Raw genomic sequence first — 22,235 nt, 5'->3', positions numbered from 1 at the left:
CTCTCCCGCTGCAGACCTGCTTCTGCGAGCCAAGGTCAGGCTCCCAAAACCGCCCCCTCTTCTGAGAGGGGCTCTGCTAGCCCCACTTGCATCCCTGGGGTTTCCTCTCACCTGCAATCTTATTATTAGAGACATTTGCAGGAAGATAAGGCTTTTCCTAAAAGCAGCAGCTCCTCACGAAGGTTTCAGGTTTCCAAAACAAAACAATTCACAAACACAAGAGGAATCCAGCTATAACTTTTTCTCCATCTCCTTCAAATCACAGCATCTGGGACCTTTGGTGCCCTGCACCTCCTCAGGAGGACAAAGCCAGGTTTTGATCGCAAATTGGTTGATTTTGTCTCAAAAGTGGCGGCCTGAGAGCCTGGGCTGGGGGGGGGGGCCGGGTCCGGTGGAGGGTGTGAGGGGAGGCTGTGCCTCGGCCCGAGCAGTGAGGGAGGGCTCCGGCCCGGGGGGCTCCTCAGGGGTCCCGCACGGGGGTGAGGGGGTTCCTGAGGGCTCCTGCCCGGAGGTGAGGGGGTTCCTGAGGGCTCCTGCCCGGAGGTGAGGGGGTCCCGCACGGGGACGAGGAGCCCCCGCCTGCCCCGCCACCCTCACCTGCGGGCGGGCGGTGCCGGAGGGCGCGGGGGCGGCGCGGCGGGCGGTGCCGGGAAGAGCGGCCGGGCCGGGGCGGGGAGGCGCCGGAAGAGCCCATTTCCTCGCGGGACGGGACAAAGCGGCGGGGCCGGGGACGGGCCCGGAGCGGAGCCAGGGCGGCGGCGACCACCCCATCCCATCGCACTCCACCCTCCTGCGCCCCGGTAAAGTTGGCGGGGCCGCGCGGCGCGGCCCCTCCGCGCCCCGCTCTCGCACTTGGAAACTTTTGGGCGGCGGGGCGGGCCCGGCCCTGTGGCCGCGGCGCCGCGGGAGGGACGCGGGGGGGAGGCGGGAGCGGAGCGGGAGAAGGAGGGAAGATGAGGGGAGAGGAGCGGAGCGGGCCGCGCCGGCCGTGGGGCTGAGCCGGGCCCGGGCTGGGCCGCGCGGGGAGGCCGCGCCGGGCGGGGCCGGGGGAGCCCGGCCGGGGTCGGGGGGGACCCGCCGGGTTTGGGGTCGCCGGGGGCCGTTTCCCGGGTGGAGGCGGCGGCCGGGCCGGCTCCGGGGAAGTTTCGGGGCGGCGGGCGGGGCCGAGGCCCCTCCCCGCGCGGCCGCTCCCGGGCTGCGGGCCGGGCCCGCCGGGAGCCCCCGGAGCCCCGCTCGCCTCTCGGGCCCCGGTTCCCCCGGGCGGAGCAGCCGAGCCGGGAGCTCTCCCTCCCTCCGTCCCGGCCGTGCGGCTGTTCCCGCACAGGAGCGCCGGGAACACGCCTCGCTCGGCCCCGCCACGTTTCCTGACACCCCCCTCCACCCGCTCCGGTGCCGTAGGGCGGGCGCTCCTCCTTCCCCGGCTGAAAGTTTCGTGGTACTTTTCACAGACAAGAAGTAGGAAGAGCGTACGAGCTCCCGGGTTATGTGTGACCCCTGTGCCTGCTGCCGTGGGGTTCCTAGACAGTGAGGGGCACCCGGCCTTAATTCATTGCTAGTGCCAATTCAAAACACGTGAAATCTTCCAGGCTGAAAGTTTGCAGGAAACCGTGCGTCCCAAGTTACGTTTAATGAAGAATTGGGTGTGATCAAGGCAGATTTCCCTGCCTGCCCTTGGCCCGGCAGCCCTGCCCAGGAGCTGGCGGGTGTCTGCTGGCGAGGGCCATCGATCGCTCCCTCCCCGCTCCCCACGAGCCTCCACGGCCGCGTCCTCATCCCGGCTTTGGAGCTCTGGCTCCGGGCGTGGCTGGGTTATCTGTACTGAACTGCTCCGGGAGCTCTTTGCGCCCCCCTCCCCGCCCCTTGTTTGTCTTTTGTTTTTTGAGATGGGAGTTGTGCAGAAGGTGTTCTGGGTGCTTGAGTTACTGGTTTCCTGCGTTTTTCCCGCACTGGGATTGGGGAGGTGGGAGAGGCTACACCGGGCTTCCAGTGCTTTCAAACCGGCTAAAGGCTGGGGCGTTGGTTTTTTCCGTTCCCAGGTTGGTTTGGGGGCAGGCTTGTGTGTAAATGGAGGTGAAAGCCCAGCTCGCTTTACAGGACGTGCAGTTTTCGGTCTGTCTCGGGGCTCTAAGGCCATGTTAAGTGTTTACTTATTTCTCCCTGCTGAATCGAAACTTTTTGTTTAAAAGGACATATTTTGATGTTGAGTCACTGTTTTTTATTTACAGAGAAACAGTTTTTAAAATATCAAGGAAATGTTTCTTTGACTTTCGTCAGCAGAAACAGACAAAAGGTTTATTAATAAGGCTTTGTTTTTGGAAAGGCTTTACCCTAACCTTTTCCATGACAAACAGCGTGCCTTCATTCTGTAGGGTTTTTTTTCAGTCAGCTCTAATAATAGGCCTCTGCATCGGAGATTAAAAGTTTACACAAGGTGGCGGGGGGAGCGCAGCGGGAAGAGATTAGAAATCCTGTGTTCAAACCGATGGTTTAAAATACAAATGTAAATACTTACCTCACAATAAATTTTCAAGCTTTGTGAAACATCAGCACTTCTGTGCTGACGTGTGTAAAGGCAGACATTAATGTGCAGCTTCTTCACAGGGCTTCTGTTGGTCTGATAAAGTTAACTGAGAGATGTAATAGAAAAGTAATTTGTGTTTTTTCAGGAGCATGAATATCTTCCTTCTGCAGCTGTAAGATCGAGAAACTGATCATGCAAAGGAATCCACATTAGTAGAAATGTTTATGAATTGAAAATACATTTTAGTGGGACTTCAGCCCTGCCTTAAAATTATGTCTGCTGTTACTATTTGATTTCTAAATGATCTTTCTTATGCAGCGAACAGAAATATTTAGTGGCCAAACCAGCCTGCTCATCATAGGTGGACAGTGGGGCTGGTCTGCAGCGAGGACCTACGTGGCCATGATGTTTCTGTTCAAGGACTTGCTGTGTTTCTGAGGTTTTTGTCTTTGCTGGACACTAAAGGGAACGTGATGATTAAAAGAGGACTAAGTACTATTTTATTAGGACAGTGCAGTATGAAATGGTCATGCAACATGATCATGTATCACAGGCTGGTTTGGGTTGGAGGGGACCTTAAAGTCCATCTCATTCCACCCCCTGCCATGGGCAGGGACACCTTCCACTAGCCCAGGTTGCTCCAAGCCCCTTCCAACCTGGCCTTGGACACCTCCAGGGACAAGACTTCCTATTATTGTGCCTTAACTGGACAACACTCCAATTCTTGTGCTACAGAACTGTAATGCATATAACCTTGAGGAATTGGATCCTTTACTGCTCTGGGAATTCACCCTAATTTAGTTTTATAGCTAATCTGGAATAGCTCCATTCAGTGAGTTTATAGCTCATGCGTTGGTTAAACAGTGTTGCAGCTTTAGAGAAAGTGCAGATGTTTGATAATTACTACTTTTAACTCCATACTATTTTAAACCAGTGAATGAGACTTAAAATAGAGCCTACCACAAAATTGCATGCCAGCACCCTCACTGGATGAGCTCCTCTGAAGAGACAAGCACTGAGAGTGACCTGCTGTGCCACAAAGCAGAACTGGGTGCAAATGGATTTGCTGAGGTGAAGGAGTTGCAGGAGGAATGCAGTCACTGCAATTCGAGTTGGGATCATTCTCCTGGAAAAATTGAGACTCCTTATCTGCCAGTCAGGGTGAGAATGGGTGTAACTCTGATTTCTGGTGTGCAGAGGATTAGGCCAGACTCTTCTGTTGGCAAATATGTTACTTAGATATGATTCATAATTCCTCATGACTGATGGATTTAAAGAGCCAGCTACCTTTTCTCTCAATATGATTACACAGTTTTGTTTGTTAATCCCAGATGTACTATGGAAACATCTGTTAGTCCTTTGATATGTGTTTATAAATATCTCTGGAGTAACCTTTTTTTCCCTGTGCTTTGTGAAGTGATAGAAATTATTAAATACACACATCTAAACTAATGCAGTTTGCAAAGGGAAGTTCAGTCCCAGTTCTACTGACGTGCCCTTCTGTTACAAGATTTCTAATTTACAAGACAGCTACTTGATTAATCATTTAGACTCCTGAGAGCTTCTTCTGGAAGGCTTTAAGTTCAGGCACCTCTCCCCATGTCCTGGGCTGCATCTGAAAGTGTGACCAGCAGGTTGAGGGAGGGGATTCTGCTCTGCTCTGGTGAGACCTCACCTGCTGTGCTGCCTCCAGCTCTGGGGGCCCAATATACAAAGGATATGGAGCTTCTGGAGTGAGTCCAGAGGATGCCATGGAGATACTCCAAGAGCTGGAGCCCCACTGCTCTGGAGACACTGATAGAGTTGAGGTTGCTCAGCCTGGAGGAGTCTCCAGTGGGACCTTAGAACCCCTTCCAGTGCCAAAGGGGCTCCAAGAGAGCTGGAGAGGGACTTTGGACAAAGACTTGGAGTGCCAGGACAAGGGGGAATGGCTTCAAACTGCCAGAGGGCAGGGAGAGATGGGATCTTTGGGAGAAATTGTTCCCTATGAGGGTGGGGAGGCCCTGGCACGGGTTGCCCTGCCCCTGGATCCCTGGAAGTGTCCAAGGCCAGGTTGGACGGGGCTTGGAGCAACCTGGGCTAGTGGAAGGTGTCTCTGCCCATGGCAGGGTTTTGGAATGAGGTGGATTTTAAGGTCCTTTCCAACTGAAGCCATTCTGTGATTCTATGGATGGAAAAAGCAAACATGAGGCCAGGTGTAGCTAAAGGGAAAACCATCACCAAGGCAGAGAGTGGAACAGTGATGATGAAACCAAGCTGATTGCCAGGCAGTTCCCCTGCAGATCTGTTTTCGTACGTGGAATGACACAAGGAGGGAGGAGTGTTGATGCATGTTACAGTCCAAGAGAGAATGAAACTCCTGTACTGTTTCCAAGGCAGTGAGGGGGTTGAGAGCAGAGCAGCCAGGAAGCTGGCAGCAGTGTGGCAGGTAGGATTGCACTGGGGATGAGACAAAACTTCAGCTCATGGTGTGCTTTTTTTCCCCAAACAACACCCACTTCTCAGCTATCTATCTGTGCCCTGTTATGGAATGGTTCCTCAGGTGGCTGTGTATGCTGATGGGTTTATGTGTGGAGCTGATGTTGGGGAGCAAATGAGATGTTCATGTAAATTAGGGTAGAAGAGGCTGTAAACCCATTAGTGCACCCTGTTCTGGACTGAAACTAATGAGCTTGTGGAGCTGCTGAGGATCAGGAGAAGAAAAAAATTACTTTTTTATCTGGAGGTTAATTGATGGAAGGGAGGGAGAAGTGTAGACCAGACAGTTCTGGCATTGCTGTTGTTCAGCAGAAGGTCAAGGGGTCATTTAGGTAAATACTAAATTTGCTGCTTTTCACTGAAGTCAAGAAGAGCTAATGCTCCCAGGATCACGTGTGGTGGTTTGTGCTCCCTCTTCCACTGCCTTTCCCACTCCCCCAGGGGCTCAGAGTTTTCATTCACTGCTTTATCCTGGGCACTTGTAGAGGTGATATCTATGCATATCTAAGGCTCTAAGAGGGAGATTATTCTTCCCATGTCTTTTTCTGGATGATACAACCTCAGCCCAGAAGATCCACTTAAATAAATGGGCTGCACAAGGGCTGCACTAGCAATGTAGCTTTACACTGCCACAAAGGTCAGTTTAATTTTTCATGTAAACAGGGCTGAGCTGTGTGCCTATAAAATGGTGTTTAACCTGTGTAACACCGAGCAGGTCAGTATTCATCTCCGCAAAGTGCTCTTGAGATCTTCAGCTGAAGCCATAGGTGGGTAAATGTTGTTTTTAATTGACTAGAATATTGAATTCAGACCCAGTGCTGTTGAACAGCAGAGGACAGAACTGTGGTATGCTCAGAAGCAAGAAGGTGAAAGTGGGTGTGAGCACAACTAATCAAGATGTACAAGCTGCCTGTTCTTCACCCTCTTTCTTGCAAGTATGTCCTTGTAATATATACTTGTAATACTAATTTCTTTTAGAGTGACTTAGAGACCTAATGAGTGTCATTGCTTGATGTTGGAGAGTTGCTCATGGTCTTGGATAATTCATGATGGGCTGTGGACATGTATGCACGTGACACATCTGGTATAAACTTCACTTACAATTTACCATACAGTTCATTCCAACCAGTACCTGATGTCCAGGTGTTTTGGAGTCTAAACAACCTGACACTTAAATTATTTATTCATTTAAAGATGGAGAAGTTGAACAATGAACTGTAAGTGGTGTGCAGGGGGGTTAGTGTGATCTGATTGCCATAGGTTGAGAGGTCCATTCAGCCTTTTGTCCTGTCGTTACCCATGTCATGATGTTTTGGTTATCCTGGTCCCATCAACTGTTTTTCAGTCTAGCCCTTGTCTGAGGCCCTAAATTACAAGCCCTTCACCTGGCCTTGGCCCAGCTGTCCTCAACAACAGGGGGAGGGAGTAAGGCAGGAGCTCTGCGGGTTGTTTCCGTTCCCTTGTCACTCTGTTGAGCAGTATCCTCTGGCTCCTTTGATGCCTTTGGGGAGTGATGGATGCTCTTGGATGGTGTCTGGTGTTGTGCTCTTGTTCTCTGGTCATAACTATTGACCCCTGCCACTTTACTGACTCCCACAATCATTTATCTTCCCTTCCCCATATCCTCCCCCACCTTTTTCTTGGGTGGTGGCAGTGTATAAAGCCATCCCTAAAAGGGAAACCAACAGGCAAGCAGTCAAACAAGCAGTAAAACCCTGAGAGAAGGGCAGACAAGTAGCATTGCTTCCCTGAGGTTCTCTGCCAGGCTCCAGCAGTGTAGGAGCTTCCTGAGGCAGGAGTTGGAGCCCGGGCTGAGCTCTGTTCCACAGGTGTGCCCAGGGCTGGCAGGAGCCCTCGTGGCTGCGGGCACTGCCCGGCCTGGCTGCAGGTGCAGACCAGCTCTGTCACTGTATTCACTTCAATCACTGTGTCTTAAATTTGGAAGCCTTGTGAGTCCAATGACTTCATACAAACTATAAGTAAAATGAAAGATGCAAAATATTTTTTGAGTGAGTGAAAAGCAAGAATCTGGTTCGGCTCTGAGGGGCTCTGGAGTGGTTTAAATTTCGGTACAAAGTATTGGCTTTGTAGTTACTGCCACTTCCAGTGTTTGGAAGATGTATTTAATTACAAACCGCTGCTGTTGGAAACACATTTCCTAAGTAACATTAAACAGTGCATCCTGAAAGCAGAGATGTGGGTAAGGCTTTTTGGACAGCCTGTGTTTGTTACTTTGTGGCACTTCTACTGCCAGTGGAGTCCTCAAACACAGCTCTCTTATTTTGTATGGGTACAGAGAGGAGTGCGGTATGATTGTGTGAGTGGTTTTTTCCCCCTCTCTTAGCTGGATTTGGAAGAAAAAATAATGACATAAAATGCAGTAAGAGTAGGAAAAAAAAAAAGCTGGAAGGTTTATTTGTAGCAAAACAGAATAATGCAGATGTGTTGTGCAGGGTTCAAAGCTTGTAACCTCAAGGAGAGAAGTTAATTTCTGGTTTTTATGCATCGGTACTTTAGCATCAGGTGTTCTAAGCTGGTTTACTTAGTTTACAAAATTGGTTAAGACAATTTGAATATAATTATTTGATTAACAGAATATTACTGTGGGCCTAGGGAGAAGTCAGTGGTTCTCAGTAAAAGATGCAGTGTTCAGCAGAACCAGAGGCAAAGTGCTGGTGGAAAGCCAATGGAACAGGATTTCTTGGCTCATCTGGTTTTTGTTCTGTAGCTTTGTCATGTTTCCTGTTCCTGGGGGTGAGAGAAGGGGTGGAGAGAGAAAAATGTGTCTTTAATCAGATGTAAGTTGGTTTCCACTTAGTAAATAGCTGTATTGCTACCTTAAAATCTCTTTTTCCTGTAAGACCATTCAAACAGTGACTCCTTCCTCCCAAACCTTCTGGTTCCTTCCTGTTGCTTTTGTGGAATGTGGGTGGGACAGTGATATTCTTTTCTTTTTTTTAGCAGAAGCTGCTTTAATTGGTCATCCATATGCGAAGGCAGTGACTCCAAAGGATTCCTGTCCAGGCAGATCACTGTTAGCTCTGACTCTCCTGCACCACGGTGCACCCTTAGCAGGTTTGTACTTGACAGGAGGTGGTCGTGGCTGTGCAGGTAACTCTGGGAAGCATCCAAAAATTCATGGCACTGCTGTGTTTTCATTAGTACCTGCTTTGCTCTTCTGGAGGAGCTGCAAAGTTCTCACCAGTCAGTGCTCGCTGTGCTCTGCAGCCTGGCTGGCTCTTTGTGGGGAGAGGAGATGGTGTGTTAGAGCCTCCTGCCTTACCTACTCTCCCGGATAGCTGCAGTCATTTAAAGATGCTTAACTCATCCAAACCACACTCGTGCATTCCATTCGTGTTCACTCCTTCTTCCTGGGGTTTGTTTTTGTGAATCCCTGCCCTTCTTACCTCTGCAAGTTGAGAGTTGTCTGGGGGCGTGTGGGGATGCTGCAGTTCTTCCTGTGAAAGTAACTCATTGTTTGGAGCTGGGAGGTGGTGCTGAGGGTTACCCTGAACAGAAAGTGAAATTCTCAGCCTTGTCACCTGTGGGGTTTGTTACTTTTTTTTTCTTTTTTTTTTTTTTAGATAATTGCTTTGTAATTTTTATCTAAGACTGACAGAGTGTTCCTGAATCAAAGTGAAGGACCAAGAAAGGACTCCTAAAGGACTTTTCCTAGGAAACTTTGAAAATGTTTTACTTTGAGGAGTCTTCACACTCCTTTGCTCTAGTAGCTTTTGCAAATGGAGAAAACCTTTTCCATTCTTAAAACATCACGAGTTTTTGTTATGTAGCCTTTAGTTGCTGCTATGCTGAGCATGCAAGTGAGAAAGAGTGGTATTTAGTCTCTGTTAATACAAGACTGTCCATTTGCTCCATGTTTAAGCAGATTGTCTCATCAAACCTCTAATTATAGGGAGTCTCATTTTTTTCAAAACATGCATGTCAGTATTTGTGTACTTCTGACTGTTTTAAATTGCTAATGAAGGTCTAGATTTCCAAGATGTGGTCAGCTGAAAGCACTGAAGGGTATTGCATAACAACATATCAATTTAGGAATGAAAGTGCAGTTTCAGTGGGGTCAGATTCTGGTTATTTCTGATTCTTTAGCATAAACAGCACTTTTTATTGCAAGTTGAGTGCTGAAGAAGATCAGAACAAAAATTCCCAGGTTTTCTTTTCCCTTTATTGCCAGCCATCAGTGGGTTTCTGCAAGCTAAGCAAGAATCAGTTTTGCTGCACTGGCAAATTCTTGTGCCAATTGATAAAGTAGACTAATTTATAACAACCTTTTTCTTATTTAAGGAATATTTGTGGCAAAAATTAACTTGTTAAAAGGTTGCCCCTTCTTGGATTCATTGCAAATGTGAGGTTGGTAATTGGAACCTGCGCTGGCATAGTTTGGGGTTTGAAGAGCTGTGCTCTGTAGCCACAGCCTAGTTATTATATCTGCACTGACTGTGTATCCCTAGGGTCTGAAACGTGTGCTGTGGTTCAGAGAGTGCCAGTAAGCTGTTCTTCCATTCTTTCTCAATGATTTTAGGGAAGCTTCACACAGTTTTCCACCTCAGGAGTGGGAAGAGACACTGAGGGCTCTCAGTAGTTGAATTCAAGGGGTCCAGCCCTGCCTGGGCTGTAACATCCTCTCTACAGGCTGAGTCCCCTCATTGTGTTTGAAAGTATGAACCTATAGTTTGAGCCTACAGCTAAATGTGAGAGATGTGGCTGTGTGAGGGCTGGCTTTGGGAGCTGGAAGTTGCCATTGCTGCAGGGGTAAGTTCATGACAGATGTTGCTGTTTGCTTAAAATGCAGGTGTGTTGCCCTTCTGCATGGCCAGAGCCATGACCTGACCCACAGAACAGCTAAAATACAGCACTTACAAATCTAGTGGTTACTTGTTCTGAATTTGGAAGCTTGCTTTCAGGGTGGTAGTAGCACAGATCTTCAGCAAAAAATGGCAAAAACATCGTGAAGGCACACTGAGTGGTTTATTGTTAACAGCAATAGCTTGCTGCTCCTGACACATCTTTTCTTTCTCCCAAATACAAAGTTTTGTAGCTAGAATATTAAAATTAATCTTGGTTATATAGGAGATCCTCTTTCTTAGAAAAAGCACGTGTGTCTTCTCAAGCAGTCTTGATACTCTGTCAGTCTTAGTGGAATTGGAATGCTGCGTGTGCTTTGGAATCTGGAAACTGCAGAAATGAGTTGGGTGCTTGTTGGGACATACTGGGATATCCATCTGGACAGTTACATGGGTATAAGCCTGAGTTTGGTTCCTGCATTCTTTTAGGATGTCATCCATGAACTCGAGCCTTAGTGTGACATAAATAAGTCACTAATTGCTCGTGCCTGCTGTGATATATCTTGCCATGCACCTCCTTTCTAGCTCCTTTGAGACAAAGCAATGCTGGCAAAAAGGAAATGATCAGAGCTTAACTCTTACATAGCTGAAGGCAAGAGGCTGCTGTTAGCACTGGCTAAGAAAACATCATATTTGTGGTTGTGAAATCACTGTTGTGGTCCCAGGAACACTGCAGAGTGTGCCTTCATCCCCTCAATGACAGCTAGACTGAAATGGAGGCGTGAAAACCTGTTGTTGCAGAGTGTGTTCCTGATTTTGATGGCAAATGAGTCGCTCAAGATCCCAGCACTGTGACAGTTTGGAAGCTGCTGGGAGATGGCACACAGTGCTTTGGGGGTTGTGTTGCATCTCAGTCTGGTGACGTGCCCCATCCCCACTCCTGTGTGACGGGGCGTGGGGTGGGGTGGGGTGGCTGTGCTGCCAGAAGGGGAAGGTGAGGGGCTCTGTGGCTCTGCTGGCAAGGCAGTGGGCAGGAGATAACACCCATGTGGGAGAGGAAAGAGTTCTAAATGCCATGGATTTTTGTGGGGATGCTGGATTAGGTTACGTCTCTTTACTCAGTAGCAAGGTCTAAAGATTTGCTAAACCAGCTGAGAAGGGGAGAAGCATTTGTTTCTCACTGGTTCTGTAAGGCTGTCTGATGAGCTGTTTCAGATGCCTCTCTGTGGGCCTTCTCCACAAGAGCAGCAGAGAAAAACATATGAGGAACAGATTATGAGAGCTGGAACTAGAATGGCACTGGTGAGAAACAGGCTTGTCTGAGCCCAAACATTGTCTTTTCTCTTAGTTGGTTACTGCAGTTGTGATAAAAAAGGTGTAGCAAAGTTGAATATACTTGAGTGGCAGAAAATGCTTTGATAATAAAAGAACATAGTCATTGATTTCTACAGAAGTTTGTTCTCTTCAGTGGTTTCCCATATATTTTTCCATGTTTCATGTAGATGCCACACTTGAAAGTTTAGTAAAATCATTATATTCAGTGAAAACCAGGAATTTGGGATTGGATGGAGGTGGTCTTACCTCAACACCAAGTTGGGACATGGCCAATGTATCTACTCAGACCTGAGAATTTGAAGGCACTCCTGAGTTTAATGATACAGACACAGCCAATACATCTCACCTTTACCACCAAGATCTGAGTCTCGTGAGACAGGTTCAACTCAAACTTGCCCCGTAAATATAAATAAAAGCTTTGCCACAACATGCAACATCTGAGTTAGTGTTAATATTTCTGAGTGTGAAATTCTAACAGTAAGGATTTCTAGGGAGGTGATACCTGCATGACATTTAGGGAGGGGGAGAAGATTTGGTAGCTGAGCAGATGAAATTTAAGGTTGAAGGCATTGTTAGAAGAGGATGACTCCCTGTTTTTAGTTGTGTATACTTGGTGTTAAAACCAGCTTAAATAAAACCTGCTTAAATGCTCTTTGAAGAGCATCACATATACCAAACGTCCTTGACTAGCAACCATTTGGCTGCCAAGGGGAGTGTTGCTTTATTTGTGGAATATGGCAGACAAATCAATTTGGAGACTGTGAAGGGAAAGAATGAAACTTTTTATTTTCTGGATACTCCTAGTTATATGAAAAACAATTTTGAACTGTCAGTGGGGCATGATGAAACCCCTGTGTGTGAGCTGGATTTAGTATGAAGTGTGCCTTAACCTTTTGGAAATCAGAACTGTTCAGAAGGTTTGCCTTAATGGTATGTGTTAGATACCCACTTCCTGAAGATCTTTGTCTCTTGTCTGCTGCCTTCAGCAGGGATAAAGGATCCCTGCTGGTTATCAGGTGGGTTGGGTATTTGGATGACAAGCCTTGGGAACAGGGAAGCTGGTTTATTTTCTGTCTGGAAGATGAAGCTGGGTCAGTGTTGTGAATCCCACCATGTTCCATCATCATGACTTGGGTGATAGAATAAGGGATTTTCTCATTATGTGGTACAGAAAGACAGTCTAGCAGCATGGTAGAAAAACAGATTATCATTCAAAATGATTGTGATATGACAAATAAAAAAGCTGCAAAATAATGCAGTCAAATACCTATTACTGTACCTGGGCCCATCAGCTGCACAGGATGGGGACTAGGAGGATGTCCTCCAAATGGAGAATGTCCCCCCAGGTATAAAATGTTCTTGCCCCATGTTCTTTTGTTGGGCATTGTGGATAGCATAATGCTGGAATTCAGCATGTGGTCTGTTGTGCCTGGCCCAGGTTAGCTCCTGCTGTGCCGGTCAGACCCTTCCTTGAATACTGGCTTCTCTGAGAAAAACCAGGAGGCACCAATGAGTGCAGTTAAAAGCTTTTAGAAAGCAACCTGTCAGGAGAGTTAAAACGTGAAGCCTGACAGCAGATAGCCTGTTAAAGACCCTTCAGGTGGCACAAGGTGGTGAGACTGATGCACAGGAGATGAGCAGTTATATTTTTCGCTGCATAACCCAAAGAGATTTGCTCTGTCCAGGGATGGGTTCCTGCAGGGTCACTTGGTGCAGGGCAGGTGGAATGTACTTGCTCAGAAGTGCCTGAGGTACAGCCGGTGCTGCCTTCAGGTGTGTGTGGGAGTGCAACCTGGGAATACAGGACCACGAGCACTAGACCTGTCTTGATTTGTTGGGGTGCAGAGCTCACTGTTGGAATTGTGCTCCTTCGTGGGCTTTTTGGAAAGCCTGGGGTGCCTTCAGAACACTTCTGCAAAGAAGCTGCAGAGCTGCATTCCTCTGCTTGCCAAAGTCTAGAAATCATTTGCATGCCAGTATCGTGGAAATAGGTATCTGAAGTTATTCTTAAAGCCTTGAATTACCAGTTTTTGAAAACACTCCGACCTTTAGTTGTGGCTTTTGGAAGGAGCACTGTGTGCATATCTTGGTGTGTTCCCGGCAGGCCAGCTCCTGTAGTGGGGTACAAAGTGCAGCCCCAGCAGTTCAGCCATCCCTCTGCTCAGGGGTGTGCCCTCACTTCTGTGAGCAGGGCTGGGAACTGCCCTGGGGGCACTTCAGAACCAGAACTCCTTTCGGTTCTGGTGCAGTCTCACCTCCTCCTTCAGGACCGGAAAGGAAATTTTTATAGTTCCCATCTTACTCTGAGCGTGCAGTGGCTCACAGGTGTGAGGTGTGGGGGTGTCTGTTTGGAAAAGGAGCAGTAGAATGGCAGTAGTGGTTGCTTGAAGCAGAATGGAGACCTGTTCCTAATCTTTAGCTGTTGAGGCCTTGAGTGTTTGTAGAAAGCAGGGCAAGTTGTCCAGGGATGGCTCTGCTCCCACAGCTGCTCATTGGCTGGAGCAGTAGCTCCAAGAGTGGCTTCTTTAAACAACTGCTCTTCCCCTGTCCTCGTGTCCTTGCAAGTGCACTAAACCCCAGTAAGATGTTGCATTACTGTTGAACCACCATTGTGACCAACGTAATAACCCAAAGGTTTGCAGTTAATGTGCTGCATGGTGAGCATGGTTTAAGGTTGGGGCTTTACATGTCTGAGCATTAGGTGTGTGGGGAGGACATTCCCACTGCCTGCAGAAGCTCTGATTGATGTTCACTTTTCAGTGGCACCTGGTTCAACTTGGCTGTGACATCCAGCTTTGCCCTGTGTTCCCACTTTGGGGGCTTTGCTAACAGTGCCAGGTGACATCTCCATCGCTGGTTGGGCTCACAGCAGTGTCTGTGTGGCACAGTGGGCCAGATGGGGATCTCAGCCCACCCTGCAAAAATGGATTTCTTTCCCTTTAGCCAAATCAGTTCTTCCCCATCTGGTTAATCGCTCAGACGTGGGGAAAGCTGTGCCAGGACGGAGGGGGTGTGATGTGTGAACGGGAATGAGTTCCTGGAGGGGTGTGGGAGGATGAACGTTGGTCTTTAAGCAGCTTTTCTACTGCTTATGAAACCACAGGCTGGGCGACCACAACTCCTTGTGCACTGGTGATGTTCTGTATGTTCCCGCACTGAGATTCAGCGTCACTCACTCTTCTGCCTTGTCCTTGAAATTCCTGCTCTGAGCACGTGTGCTGCTGTGTCCTGGGTATGGCAGGGCTTGGGGCATGGACAACCTGTTTCTTTGCCAGCGGGGGTGCCCCCTGGCCTGCCTGGGTCCCTCTTCCAGGGGACGTCCTCTCCCGGTAGATGTTACAGTGACTGTGGTCCTTGTGGGAGTTATGGTGGCTCTCCAGGAGCTAAAGATGGAGCACTCTGCTACAATATCCTCTGACAGGGTTTGCTGTTACCAGATTTGAACTCAATGAGGGGAGAGCTCCAGCAGTCACAGGGAAAAGGCAAGTTTTCAGAGCACTGGAGCATCCTCGTGGCGAGATCGCAGCCCTGGCATTTGTCCTTTTATCCCCTAAACCTACCTCACCCATGTGTAGGTAACCTGTAGCCTGCTCCTGTATTCTCCACAAGTATTTAATTGAATAAACCTATTTATTGCAATGCACAAATGATATCCAAGCCATTGCTGCCAAGCAGTCTTTGGTATCAAGCTATGCTTTTTAAATAAATTTCAATAACATTGCTACTAAGTGGTTTTATAGACCATTACTTCTGGCCAATTCATGAACTATTATACTAACGTATTTTCAGATGAATTGCCTTTATTATTCTACTAATACAATTAATGTATTGGTTACCTTGTCCTGCACTTTGTTTCTGTGAGAGGCATAACATCATTAACTGTATAGAAACAGCCTTTACCTAGAAACCTGCTGGGCTTCCCAGAGCCCTGGGTGTGTTTCTCAGAAACCATAAAGGCTTTCAGTGTATATTTTCTTGTCTGCTTACATAGGAAACATTCATGCTGATCTAATTGGAAGGGAATAAACCAGTGAAATTCCTTGTGGAGAATGGGATGTTACCTGGAGGTGAAGGGCACTTCACAGTGTGCTCTGTGCCAGTGTCTGGGCTGTGGAATGAGCCTATGGATTTGTGAAATGAAAAGAGGGTGATCAGGAGAGAAGGTTAATTAGTGAGTTCGAAGGGCTTAGTGGTCAGTGTCAGAGGCTGGGCCAGGACAGGAGGTGGCCACCCTTCACATTCCTGCAGTCAGCTCCCTGGGGCTCTGGAGCTGCAGCCTGGAATGTGCTGTGGGAGCCCTCACCTGCACCCCTGAGCCTTTTCAGTTAAAGCCATCAGAAAGGTTTCACATATGCCAGCATTGACTGGGCTCTTCCCAGTCTCTCTCTTTTTTTAAGCTTCAGCTTTTAAAGTTTTCTTTCTGCCAGCAGTGTGGGCACCTGGAGCGTGGGCGGAGTGGAAAGCTGAGTGCACTGGGGGAATGTTCCTGCCTGGGCCCTGCTGAAGCTGCTCCTCAGGCTGGCAGTGGTGGTGTGAGTCCTTGATGCCTGAGTGGTGCCCGTGGTGTGAGGGAGCCGTGTGCTGGCTGGGGCTCAGCCTGCCAGGGAGGGGTGCTGAGCCCCCCGAGTGCCCCGCACCTTTACCCTGCCCCGGGGCAGCAGCAGCCCCCTGTGCCGCTCCTGCACTGCTGACTGACTGTTGGGATAGAGCAGTTGGTTATTGGTATGTGTTGTAAACATGGTTGGTTACCAAAATTAGTGCCTTGCCTCCTGCTTCTTAAAAATAATGGCACGTTGTGCTCGTCTGGCAGCTTTGGGGACATCTGGTGCTGTCAGAGCAACGTGACTGCTGAGATGCTGTGCAGGCAATGCCCTGTCCAGAGAAAGATTTTAAAATATCGGCTGATAAGCTTTAAAATGACTTCAACAGTAGGTATTTAGGAAAAGGGGTGGAAGGGACTTGGGGAATGTATTTCTCTTCCTGACTTCTTGAAAAATAAAAAGTTACAAATGTGGATTTAGTCTTACAATGAATTTTGAGGGCAGTGCAAAGCAGGAAGAGGTAGAATCTATTCTGTCTGAAGTGATATGAATTGGTTTTATGGATCTGTAAATACTTTAAATCCATTTTTTACTGCGGTTATGGTTCAATTTATTCTTTTGTTGTGCTGTACAGCATCACAGTGTTAATCCAGTGCTCCGTTGTAGTTCATTATTTTTAGTTTTATTTTTTTTAGACTACTGGTTTCAACAGCAAAGCTATTTTAGTAGTTTCACTCAACTTTTTCCATAATCATGTTTGCTGTTCCATTGGGATGTTGATATAAAACTGTAATGGGAAGGAACGGCTCTGTGACAGCTTTGAGCAGATCTCTTCATGCAAATCTGCTTTTCTCTCCTATGTAAATGTTATGGGGAAGCGTAGTAGATATGTAAGCTGTTAAGTATGAACCAGCTGGATTTTCTGGCTTTGTAAGGCTTATATTCACTGCTTTACCTTTGTACTCCCAAAAGGTGAATTGGGCTAAGGGGGAGGCTGGGTGGGTTGAATTAAACCTGGCTCCTGATGAGTAGCCCAGACATTGCCCATCTTGTCTGATAAAATAGTGTGGCTTCTCAATAGGTTTTTGTGTGGCTTTATTTGGTTTTGGCTTTATTTTCTAACCAAAATGTCCAGCTAATGACCGTATATTGTCATAATAAGCAATTTTTTATGTTACTATCAGTCGAACCAAAACTGTTTCTGGAGATGGTATAACCTTTACTTGCACTAAATGGATGTTTTGTGTTTAATAATCTCCATTTAATTCAAAGATACGTTCCAACAGCATTAACAATAAAAAATTCTATTCATGCAACTCTTTTCTTCTAGAAATGACTGCTGTCACTGCAGCCAATGTGAACTTCAAATGGGACCCCAAAAGCCTGGAGATAAGAACACTGGCGGTTGAAAGGCTGCTTGAGCCTCTTGTTACACAGGTGGGGAAAAAAAGGGGACAAAATAAACCTTCATAAAGATGTTTTGATGTATTTTTTCCATTAGGTAACTTGCAAAGCCTAAGTTCCAAGAGTAAAAATACTAAAAAATTAAAGATGGAAAGACATTTACAAGTAGTTTCTTTGTTCAGTGTTATTGTAAGAGTTACTGGGCAGGGGTGTGGTAAGACTGTGCTGCTTCAGCACTGGATAAGACACAGTATTTCAATTAGAAGTGCAGAACTGCACATTAGTAACTGATGTTCCATGCCTACGGTTTGTCCTGGCTTTGTGAATAAGAGCTGCTTTCTCCATGGTGTACGTGTGCCCGTGAAGTGCACTGAAGAGTACAGGAAGGGTGCAATAAGACTTGTAAATGTGAGCTGTGGCACTGGGCATTTTGAAGATTCGTGGAAGAGGTTTTCCAGGAGGTTTGGAAGAGTAGGTACACTGGAGACAGTTCACTCATTTCTTCTAACATTGTTTTCCTGGAATATGAGATGTCTAAAATGACAGTACAAACTAGACATAATTCCTGCGAAGCACAGACTGGAACGATCATGTTTTATTTCCAGTATTAATATCCCTTTAGTCATCAAACTGCTGTTCCCCTGGATCCTCAGATGGGCAGTTCTGCTGTAAAGCTTTTTAGCTGAAGTTACTGATGGAGTCTTTCCTTAAGAGAAGTTGTCTTAATTTGACAAACTTAACTGAGCAAACTAGTTCATAGGACCTTTCTGTCCAAATTCAGTGTCTGAACTTATTCTTTAAGGAAAACAGGCTGTACTGGCAATCCCAAATTTTCTGATGATGTAACTGGCAAAATACAGAGAGGGAAATGGAGCAAATTGTTGTGTTGCAGCTTCTTTATTTGTAGGACATGATGAACTGAGACTACTCAGTACAAATGCTCCCCATTAACCAACACGATATTCCCAGCTGATGGCTTTCCCTCTCTGAATCAGCCCACTGAGAAGATGGATTCAGCTCTGAGGACCTTTATGTCAGAAGTCCTCAGGCTTTCCAGAGTAGTAATTTTTTTAGTGTTATTTAACATCCCATTGAAGTAGCTTTGTGTGCATTTTCCTAGGCTTTCCAAAAAGGAGAGGAGGGGGAAAAAAAGGCAAATAGAGAAGTGTGTGTGGATTTTGTGACATGTCTGTGTTTGATAGAAGGGGGTGGATCCTGGTCCTGAACTAAGAGTGCCTGGTGATCATCTGGCTGCTGTTCATGGCCCTGGTCCCAGCAGGGTTTCAGTGTAAAACATATAATTGGAGATATTTGTTGATTGCAGGAGGGTTGTGAGAGTTCAGTTTGGGTTCTGTTAAGGAAATGATGAGCTCTTAGGGGCTCCTCTGCTCTGCGTTCAGCCCATTGTCTGTAGTACTGTTTTGGACTGCAAAGACACTGTTTCTAGATTTCTATAGATCCAGATTTCAACCTTGTTTGAGGTCTCTTATGACTGGAGAGTTATCCCAGACTAATTATCCCCACCTTGGTTTCCTTTATGTGGTGCCAAAGAGCTCTTGCCTGTAACTGAGATTGCAGTTTATCAAAATACAAATAGATCTCCATTCTGAAATCAACTTTTCAGGTCTGCTGCTGATAAGAAAAAACTTTAAGCTGTTTAGCTGCAATTATAATGCTCATCTAAAGAATCAAGAAGCATGGTCATGTTTAAACAGATGTGGAAAACACTTGCTAGGTTAACTGTTGGAGCTGGCAATATGCAGGTATTGTCAATGCACTGTCTAGAAAAAAATACGTGTGGCATTACTGTCAAATTGATAAACACCTCATTTATTTCTTGTTTTGTTTTTTTTTTCCCCTTCCACCTGTGTCTTTAGGTAACAACACTGGTTAACACTAGCAACAAGGGCCCCTCTAATAAAAAGCGAGGACGTTCTAAAAAGGCCCATGTTTTGGCTGCTTCAGTTGAACAAGCAACAGAGAATTTCCTGGAGAAAGGAGACAAAATTGCAAAAGAGAGCCAGTTCCTCAAGGAGGAGCTGGTGGCGGCGGTGGAAGATGTTCGCAAGCAAGGTAAGAGCTGTGTGTCTGGCTTGGCAAACTGTGGCTCTTCAGAGTAAGTTCCTTTTGCTGTTATTTCCCATTGCTTTGTTTCTGACTCTGCACCTTTCCACTTGTGTGGATTCTCAGCTTGCCTGCCTGGCATCCCTGAGCAGTAATATGAACTGGATAGATCTGGAAGTTGGATGTCCCAAGTCGAGATTAAGAGGAGAAGCAGAAGGGCTGATTCTTTGAAGAACATTTAAAAACTCAGTTTAGGCTTAAAAGTGAACCCACCCACCCCAAATTTTATGGAACTACATCTCAAATGTCAATAACTTCTTCAATATTTCAATGCATACAGACCAGCATTGTAGGAGGAAGAGCCAAGTGTTGACTTGACAGAGATGTGTATCTTGAATATGCAAAATGTAAACAGCAACAAACAGAATGTGAAGACCTTGGTTAAATATTCCAGGCTTCCTCCCCCACATCTAGTGTTGACTTTTATAATTTTCTTTTTTACTTTCTTGGAGAAGACTTCCAAGAAAAGCCTGTGGAGCTGACTTACTCTAAAATATGCACTAGTAAATATTGTTGCTCATAAATCATTTATCATTCTTCCAGTCATGAGTCTTTTCTATGCTTCAGTGAAACCCAGTCAACTGGTATTAATGGTGACGACTGCTCCTGCGAAAAAGGGAAAGCTCATTAGCATTAATTACTTGTTTGTAGCTGAAGTTGCAGAGTGGTGAAATACTAGTTAGAAATGGTTATAAGTTCTGGATGATCCTGGCTGACAGACCAAAGAAAGATCAAGGTAAGAAGGCTGCAAAATAAGAGGCTAATTGAGTTGGCTTAATTTAACAACAAGAAGCAGGGAAAGAGACCCCTTTGACTCAAAGCTTTAATTCCTGGTGCTTGCAGCTCAGAGTTGAGTCAGAGCTCCTCTGGGAGTGCCTCCAAGTGACTCTGTGATATCGGTGAGCAAGGGAGCCGTGCTCAGCCCTGGGGACTGAGAAGTTCCCTGAGCTGGATTCGTAGTTGTGTATTGCAGTGAGAAGCTGGTGGGAAGGAGACACTGATAGAAAAACCTTCTGGATGGCCCTTTCACTTGTTTCTTGGCCTCTCCTTGGTTTTGGGACTACCTGTGGGCTTGGTGCCAAAGCCTCCCTGCTCCGTTGGCCTCTGGCAGAGGAGGTGAAGCGCACGGCTGAGAGCAGCTGGAGTGAAAGAACCTCCCACCTTAATGTCGCTGCACTTCCTCCTCCCTTTTTGCTGTTTGCAGCTTGCATGGGGTCTGGTGCAGAGAGAGTGGCTGTGCCTGTTTCCTGGGGCTGGGTGTGTGCTCAGACTTGAGGCAGTCCCTGGATACAAGTGGTGCCCCCATCATTTGTGAGGAGCAGGGGTCAGAGCTGTGCCCTGTCACGGTGCCAGTGTTTGACCAGGTTTAGCAGAGCAGCTCTTGGTGAGGAAATGAAAATCAAACCAGCCTTTGAGGAAATTAGAAGCAAGAGATAAAAACTGAGAGACAGCAGAGGGGGAAGGGTTATTGCCAGCAGTGCCTGGGAGGATTGCAGTTCTCAGCAGTGCTAATAACAGCTGGGAGGTACAGCCTCCCAACATACGTGTTTATGAAGCACTCCCAGTATTGTGGTAGACCAGTTGGAATCAATGAACTGGAGAAACAAGGGAAGTGTGATACAAAGCCTGTCTGTGTGCTTAGCAAGTCTTCCTTGTGTTGGTGCCTTTGTCTGCCTTTTGCAACGGGGGCAGGAGTGGAGAGGAGGATCCGGGTGTTGTGGTCAGCAGCAGGGTGATCAGGAGCTGTGTCTGAGAGCAGCAGTGGGATTACAGATATAGAGCACAATTTATCTTCAGCAGGGGACAGGAAAATAGAATTAATAATGCCTCTGTTTAGAGTAGGGGGAGGTTTAGTTACCATAATAAAAAAAGATGAATGAGTGTAGACAGGGATTATGAAGATGATTAGGACAATAGATAACTTGTCTCATCAGAGAAAATTAAAAAAATTTTTTCTAGCCTAGCGAGAAGAAGATTGAGAGAGTACATGATTTTAGTGAGCACGCTTGTTCATAAAATCCCATTTGCTGGGGGTAAAAAAGAAGTGAAAAGAGCTATTTGGAATGAATAATAGCATGGCTACATACTAAATCAATGTAAGTGGATCTTCAAAGTCTTCCTGTTTTTTACAATAGAAGGATAAATTACAGCTTGCTTTAAATATTAAAAAAATTAATGAAATCTACAGTAAAATTCCTGGCCCTTTAAAGATTTGGACTTTTAGTGTTTTATAAAGCAGTGGAACTTTTTAAGATTTGGAGCAGAATAGTGGAGGCAAAGAATCAAAGTGTTTTTCACAATAGATCCTGCTGGAGTTGGTGCCGGGAAAACATTTGATGTGGATGCCTCGGATTTCAGCATCCTTGCAGTGTTTGTTACAGTCATTTCTGCCATTGAGGGTTTGCTGGGTAACAGAGGGGGCAATACTGGTCTTGCCCAGCCTTAGTCCTTCCACTGTGAGCTCTCTGTGGGGTTCTACCTTCTCATGAACCATGAAGTCTTGGAGTGTTCAGCTCTGTTCAGCTAGTGCTGTTGGGAGGTGTTTTGGAACAGTTCCTTACCCAGGTGCTTGGTACTGAGACAGGTTCCAAACTGGGATTAAGTATGACATTTCTTTTGGGTCAGACTGAGACTGTTCCAGATTTCCTGGAGTACTGATGACCATAGTTCACTGTCTCTGTGTATCCGCATGTGAGTGAGGGGAATTAGCTGTGCTCTGGCAACTCAACATAACAGACCAAAAATTAAAGCTTAAAATTAAAAAGCTTAAACCTGTGTGTGGGGCTTGAGGTAAGAGAATGGATGAATGGTCTTGTGAATCCTGTGGGCTTTGATCATGTTTCAGGTTGCAAATGCAGGGGAATGAGCTGACTGATTCAGTGTGGTCTCTTTCTGCCTTGTGTTTCTAAGTGAAGAATTTTTCAAAACTGAACAGTGAGACCAATTATGAAAGGGGAAAACAAGTTTTCAACTGTACTTCATGCAGGGTGCATGGCTTAAGGACTTTCAAGGAGCAGAAGGAGGTCAGTT

General features: G+C 46.5%; 1 protein-coding gene across 3 annotated transcripts in view; it reads left to right on the top strand.

Moving 5' to 3' along the window:
* Nucleotides 1-700: 700 nt before the first annotated feature.
* Nucleotides 701-22,235, top strand: part of CTNNA1 (catenin alpha 1) — a 119,247-nt gene continuing 97,712 nt past the window's right edge. The window contains exons 1-4 of one of the 3 annotated variants that reach the window (XM_027745111.2): nt 701-800; nt 7,964-8,074; nt 17,008-17,114; nt 18,959-19,154. In XM_027745111.2, coding sequence (XP_027600912.1) covers nt 17,010-17,114; nt 18,959-19,154 — 301 coding nt within the window. In that variant the 5' untranslated portion in view covers nt 701-800; nt 7,964-8,074; nt 17,008-17,009. Of the gene's footprint in view, nt 801-7,960; nt 8,075-17,007; nt 17,115-18,958; nt 19,155-22,235 lie in introns of all 3 variants that reach the window. The other 2 variants (XM_027745114.2, XM_027745112.2) reach the window with 2 other exon arrangements.

Source organism: Pipra filicauda, unplaced genomic scaffold (genome assembly GCF_003945595.2).
Source record: "Pipra filicauda isolate LSUMZ 115617 unplaced genomic scaffold, ASM394559v2 scaffold413_size774581_pilon, whole genome shotgun sequence".
In the NCBI taxonomy this organism is placed as follows: domain Eukaryota; kingdom Metazoa; phylum Chordata; class Aves; order Passeriformes; family Pipridae; genus Pipra; species Pipra filicauda.
Note: the sequence above shows the minus strand (reverse complement) of the source record. Positions and strands in the feature narration are given on the sequence as shown.